Below are 6,964 nucleotides of genomic sequence, written 5' to 3'. Positions count from 1 at the left end.
ATGCTATAAAGGGCAGAAGAAATTTTTTTTGAAAAGCAACGGTAGAAGAAATTTTTAACCGAGAATTTAGCATATTCATCAAATTTCCAAATCAATCTATCCTTTCCACTACTGATCAAACTGGAATCAGCTAACAGAAAACTCTCATTTTCCCGTTCAAACAATGTTCTTCTTAACATGATCTGCCAACTGGAGACCAAAGAGCCACCCTCTTGAAAATAATCCATCACCTTTGCATCTCTATTAAGGTTTTTCAACATTTCCTAAAGCACAATATATATCTGGTTGATCACGTCCAACGTTGAAAATCAATACGCATTGACAACATTGCTAGCTTCAGCAATGTCCATGGATTTCTGCAGGCAATTGCCCAACTGTAGGTGTGGGGGGACACAGTGGTGGTGGATTTGAAACTATGCATAGAAAACATGGTTTTGCATCGCGACAATGTTATTGATGCAAAATGGTTGACGTTAATGAAAAATTTCTTGACAGAAAGTCGATGGAAATATCATTTTTGGGCCATCAGAGGAGTTGGAGGAGCGATCTTTGGAGTAATTTTCTCATGGAAAGTTAGGCTGGTTCGTGTTCCTCCAAATGTTTCTGTTTTCAAAATTGGAAAGACGTTGGAACAAGGAGTGACCAAACTTCTCCGTAGATAGGCTTCATCAAGACCTTTTCATCCAAGCAGTTGTATATAGGAATTACTAGTGCTAGTTCGTATGCAGACAAAACTGTTCAAGGGTCCTTGGAATGCTTTAGTTTCCCTGATCTAGGTTTAGCTCGAGAAAATTGCAGGGAAATGAGTCGGATCCAATCTGTTTTTTGTTTTGCTAATTTTTCAATTAAAGAATCCTTCGATGGTTTGCTTAATAGAGCACTGCAATATACGAAATTTTCAAAGCCAACTCAGGACTGTCAACAAACAATTCCAAAAAAAAAAAACAGAACAGGGTTGGAAGGACTATATAAATTGCTCATTGAAGAAGAGATCACTTCAATATTGATCTCGACGCCAGTTTCCAAACTCCTATGCCTCACAGAAGCGGGAATCTATAATGTTATTATTAATTGGGAAGTTGCGAAGGATACAGAGAGGCATATCTTTGCTTTGGCATAGGACTAGCTTTCGCTAGTTTGGCTAGGTCTACGGTTGCGTATTGTTTGCGATATGCTAATAAAAATTTGCTTCTGGCTTCGAAAGAAAAAGCTAGGCTATAGGGTGGGTGAAAAGGCTGTACAAGTACATGCAACCTTATGTTTCCAAATCTCAAAGGGCTGACTATTTGAACGACAGGGATCTTGATTTGGGACAGAACAAACTAACAAAATAAGATACAAGCTAGGCACAACTCACAAGCAATTTTTTTGGGGCTCGAAATACTTTAAGAATAATTTCAACGGACTCGTTCAGCTAAGGAGTTCCAACTGATCCGGACAATTTCTGGAATGAACAAAGCCTCCCGGTAATGACAATGAAAAAGAAAGGAGGAATAGAATGCGTGTAAGGTCTGTTTCTGCCATTCATAAGAATGAGAGTTTATATATAACGTGATTGCATAAAATTTAATGATACAGATATAGTATCATGACAAAAATAAAAACTAAGAGTAATTCTATGATTTTTTTGTATCCGTTGATATATTTGGTTATCATGTATCTATAATTTTGGGATATCAATCTCTATTGATATCTAATTTCTTGCCAACATCCACAACTTGACCTTGTATATAATCTTAGACCATGTACCAAAATGAGGGCATCTGTATTATATGTGACTGAAATGTATTAAAAGATTTGCCCAAGTTTCTAAAAACATCTGAGTCAGAAATTTCCATAAATAGGCGATCCAATATGATTAAGAATAACATAATACTTCATTGCAACGTTACGTCAAGTTAAAACTAGTTTTTAACTAACCAAAACAAGAAAAACATAATTGGCAGTGAAATTCACTTATATTTATATATAAAGAAGGCTGCAAGCTAGTGATAAAGCGTGAATTTTTAGCAGGTTAGATTGGCCCCAGGATCAACACCAAGCTGGTTACAATAATCTGTATAGTACTCAATCCTGGCCTGAACAGTAGCAGGGTTTCCACCATCGCATTCAAGAGCCCCATTAATGGCACGAATAGTTGCCCCGAACCCTTGGCCTATGACAGGTTGAACAAAGTTCACCCAGTACCACAAGGCCGTCTTGAAGGAGATAACAGGGTCTGTGGCGACGGTTTCAGGGGAGTTTAATCCATCGAAGCCGATGCTCTCCCCGGCTGGTCCGTAGTTGAAATTCCAGGATAGTTGGATTGGTCCACGGCCATAGTAACCTTTGTCGGGGTTGCATGGATACTGTGTGCTGCTCTCATCACAGTAATCCCTAGTGGTTCCGTTTATCTCTTCAATGAAGCAAAAATCTGCACGGACAAAATGATTTTGCATTTTACTTAGTAACTATAAACAAGAAACAAAGTTAAGTTTATGAGAGAAAGAGAGGGATCTTACGTCCAGTCTCGTGGGTGACATGTCCAAAGAAAGCAGCAATCTCACGCTTAGAATCATCAATTGAGCCAATCCTTCCAAATTGAGGATAGGAATTGAGAGCTTCAAGAAATGCTGCCCTTGAGTAAAAGTTCTTCCCTTCGCAACTTGCTTCTGCCTCATCCAAAATCCCATTAAAGAATTGAGGTGTCACTATATCAGCCACCGAGACATTGTTTAGAGTTGGTGGTGGATTACAAGGACCCTCTTGGCACCCCGTGCCACAGAAGTCGTCGCCAGTGCCGCAAAACCCCCATCGGCTACAACATAGCCCTTCTGCGCAACCGCAGTTTTGAGCCTTTACAGGCGCTGCCCCAGCAATAATTCCAGCCAGAACAATGGCCAGTAGACCTTTTCTGATCATATCGGAAACTAACATTATTGCACAAGGAGAATGAGGGGGATTAATTGTGTTTGATGCAAGATAATGATCGAGAGTGAGACGTTTATATAGTTGTGGGGAGAGTAAGAAAACAGAGGCAAATCGCGATATGGTAGCGGCGTTTGAAAGTCAATGTTGACATGCTGTGTTTCTAGAGGGAGCAAGTGGTCAGACTTTGACTTGTGTACGTGCTTAATAAAAATTACGCGTCTGCCTTTTTGCTATAATATGGATTATTGGACTAATCTCTGCCTTCTATTTTGTGGCGAATATGAAAAGTTCTCTTGAATGATTCACCATTTCCCTTACACAAATGCAACATTATAATTGCTATTCATATAATAATTAATTATTAAATTTTCAAAAAATTTTAATTTGAATAGTTATAGGAAATGTAAAGAGATTACGCTCGCTATTAAAAATAATAGTTTTACCAATAAAAAATTTTGTCGATATAGTTTAATTTTTTTTTAAAGTTATTTTATTAAGTTTACCACCAGCATGTCATTGCAAATCTACAGTCTTGTCGATTAGAAACTCTCATAATATAGAAGACCGATTTAGGCATAGGAAACTTGTACAATTACCATAGGTAACTGCTAAACAAGTTTTTGACTGTTTTAACTATCTCAAATTACACAAAAAAGAACAAATAATAACAAAATCCCTTGAACGAAAAGATGGGTATAAAATGTCAAACAAAAGTGCCAGCAACATAAGTGTTTATTTTGTTAGTAAAATAAATTACTGATGGAATTATCAACGAAATTTTTTATCAATAAACAGTTGAAAATACCCTTTGATAACGAAAAATTTTGTTGGTAACCAAAAATTTTGTTAGTAAAGTTGTCGATCTATCAATCAGAGGAGTCGTCTATGATATAGGAAATCTGTCAGTAAATTCGATCGGTAAAAACATTGACTGAAAATTTTTGATAAATAAATTTGTTGATAATTTTACAACAAAACTATCGACAGGTAATAACGATTGATTTTATTGTAAACATTAATTATATATTTCATTGGTAAAATGTATCATTCTATCAGTAATGACGTAAAATTCGTCATTTTATAAAATATTTTATAAACATTAGATCTAAAATGAGTTTTTTTGTTAATATTGGAATTAATATACTTCCGTTTTTTGTTTCATTCACATGATGGCAAAAAAAAGTCATATATTGATTTATATATTTCTTTAAATTTGTTTTCGATCTACAAATAAAAGTACACAGCTTCTTTATTTCTCATTATTTTAAAAATAATATTTAATACATCGATGGTAAAAATTTTTCATTTTATGAATAACTTTAAAATGTAACTATTGTTCATTTACGATATATTTTAAAACATGAATCAAATAATTAAATATATAGATATGTAACTATTATATATAATTGTTTTGTAAAGTTCACCGTCATATTTAAAATAATAAGAAAAATAAAAACATAGGATCTAGCTATGCGATAAGAGAGAGAGAGAGAGAGTGTGAAAGTAGCCCCAAAAGCCATTCCATTCAATGCATTAAACACGATTTCCTCCACAATCAATGATTGTGGGCTTATTTTTCTGGTCAAAATCATTTGCGGTGGCTTTTGTTCTAGAGATTGAAGTGAACCCCAACTTCTGACTTCGACAAAGTCATGTTGTTTATAAATGTCAAACTCGACCCAGCAAAATTAATTTGTCAAATAGATTTATCCTATTATTGTTACCCAAAAAACCAAAGAAGAAAGCGAATTCAATAATAATTATAATTCATTCCTCATTAATTCTTCTTTTTGTTTTAGTATCATGGAAACTGCTTGGGATGGGTGAAAACCTAGCTACAAAATAGTTTGCTCATAAGTGAGTGATAATTATATGCAATAAAACAGAAAGATTAAAGTAAGCTTAACGACCCTTTTGTTAAAAATCTTGAATAATTAATTTAATAAAAAACATTTACAAATATTGTTCTATATATATATATATAAATCGCCCAAACAAATGGGCCCTATGTTAGTTGGAAGACAAGTCATTTTTCTAAGAGCATGATTGGGGCAACCACTCCCGCTGAATGGTGATTAGAACAAACATTACGGACACTATGATTAGTTGGGAAGGCATGTCCTTATGTTGTTTGTAAATTTGCTTTCTGTTCTCTAAAGCATTATAAATTATATTTAAAGATTTGTTTAGCTGGCAGTTTTGTTTTTTGTTTTTTGCATTTCAAAGTAAAAAATGGAAAATATACGTTTTGATATAAAAATATACAAATTTTTCAAAAAATTAGATATAAACATACACACTTGCATATATACATATATATATATATATATTTTGAAGACAAAATAAAGCTTATTTTTTATATTTGGTTATTCAAATAAAGAATTTGAGTTAGTTTTTAATTAATAGAAGAAACTAAGGAAATTTTTCTATGCTTAAGACATGCATTTCATAGAACACAAAGTGACTACTTAAGATGGGAAATATGAATGATAATATGTATAACAGTATGGATGGAAGCTAATTCCATGGCCGATTCTCTTGCAAAACTTGGTGTTGACAAGGCTGATATACTTTATGCATGGCGGTAAGGCTGTGTTTTTCTCCACGGTAATTGGTTGCCTTGTTTTCATGTCCTTTCTGCTGCAATTTCGGATCTAGGCCATCAATTTATGTGCTTGATGTTGTGCTTTGTTGCTGGAACTTAAGAATATCTTGTTGGTGCTTCTCTTTGGGTTGTACGCTTATCTGATCTATTTAATCTATTTAGTTGGGGAACTTATGTAATGCAAGGTGATAGTCCCCTTTCATGAGAATACTTCTCATTATAGTCCATGGTTCAATATTTTTTAGGATCATGGAGTTGTATTCTCTCCTTCTTTTTAAGAAATTCTTGATGATTGAGAAAAAAAAAAAACCTAGGACTAGGCCTGGTGCTAGTGAATTTGAAATTTGCCAAACTCTAGCATACATGAACCCATTTTTATATGTTAATATCTCTAAGAACTAGAACCTATCTTAAAACCAATTAATAATGCCTAATTTGCCAAACCCAAGTTGCCATTAGTAGGCATTATAATTGGCTTAAGGTGAAATGGAGTTCTTAAATACTTAAATGGGTTCACATTAGGGTTTGGCATCAGAAATAACCTTCTGCTTGAAGTTGGTTTTAAGGGAAAATCGTGAGTGTGCATAGATATATATATCCACAATCTTCTAACAAAATTTTGATTTTCATACAAAACATTTCAATTCAACATCTTGCCCGGCAGTTCAACTTTCATAGGTGTGTTAATTTCATCCTTTCACCATTTGCAATTATTTCATCCTTTCATAGGTGTGCCACTGAAGTATAGATTTTCAAAAAAAAAAATTGTTGTCAAATTACAATTATTTAAATAATGAATAGCAACATTTTTTTTTTGTTTATCTCAGCTTCGTATTACAATTTTGGAGCTTCAACTTTCGGCTGATTTTTCCCAATTGTATTTGAACCAACTCCTGCTTTATGGAGCAGAGAGGATATTGCAAAAGCTATGCCACTTAATAATCAATTAAAAAGGCCTACCAACAACCATTTAGTAGTAGCTCAAATACTAAGTATAGGTGCATTTTTTGTTTATGTGTGATTGTTCTGTGTGAAATAAAGAAAAAATGTGATTCTTTCATGTAATAAAATATTCAATTTGTAGGGAAAAATAACCTTATCGGTTAGTATTTTTGCAAATGACAGCTTAATTTAAGTTTTATGTAGTTTTTAACAGAATTACGAGTCAAATACTTAAAAGATATTTTATGTTGACACATTTTTATATGATAATGGAGAGTCAAACTCAAGGGAGTGATTTTTTTTGTGCATAAAAGTTTTGAGTTAATAGTAATTTTTCATTTTACAAATTTCATCATATTTATTTATAGATTTGAATGTAAGATTTAAAAATGAAAATTTAAATTTACAACCACTAGAGTATCTCGTGGGAAACATAAATTTTTGAACAAGAAATTGTGTAAACTTTGGCTGAGAAAAAAAATAGAAAAACCATTAAATAAAAGGTGG

At 33.4% G+C, this 6,964-nt stretch overlaps 1 protein-coding gene across 1 annotated transcript; it reads right to left on the bottom strand.

The window, feature by feature from the left end:
• Positions 1-1,831: 1,831 nt before the first annotated feature.
• LOC18602390 (endochitinase EP3-like) lies at positions 1,832-2,963 on the bottom strand. The gene is made up of 2 exons (XM_018118801.2): positions 2,502-2,963; positions 1,832-2,413 (listed from the first exon to the last, which is right to left on the bottom strand). The coding sequence occupies exons 1-2, from the start codon at positions 2,914-2,916 to the stop codon at positions 2,007-2,009; spliced, it is 822 nt and encodes a 273-aa protein (XP_017974290.1). The 5' UTR covers positions 2,917-2,963; the 3' UTR covers positions 1,832-2,006.
• Between the last annotated feature and the right edge of the window lie 4,001 nt (positions 2,964-6,964).

This window comes from Theobroma cacao, chromosome 4 (assembly GCF_053813885.1).
Source record: "Theobroma cacao isolate CCN51 chromosome 4, ASM5381388v1, whole genome shotgun sequence".
NCBI classification, from domain to species: domain Eukaryota; kingdom Viridiplantae; phylum Streptophyta; class Magnoliopsida; order Malvales; family Malvaceae; genus Theobroma; species Theobroma cacao.
This window is presented reverse-complemented; position numbering and strand designations above follow the sequence as displayed.

Coding starts and splice junctions, on each gene's coding strand:
- LOC18602390 (XM_018118801.2), bottom strand. CDS start 2,916: ATGTTAGTTTCCGATATGATCAGAAAAGGTCTACTGGCCATTGTTCTG. Junction 2,414..2,501: donor TGTCACCCACGAGACTGGAC/GTAAGATCCCTC, acceptor TTGTCCGTGCAG/ATTTTTGCTTCATTGAAGAG.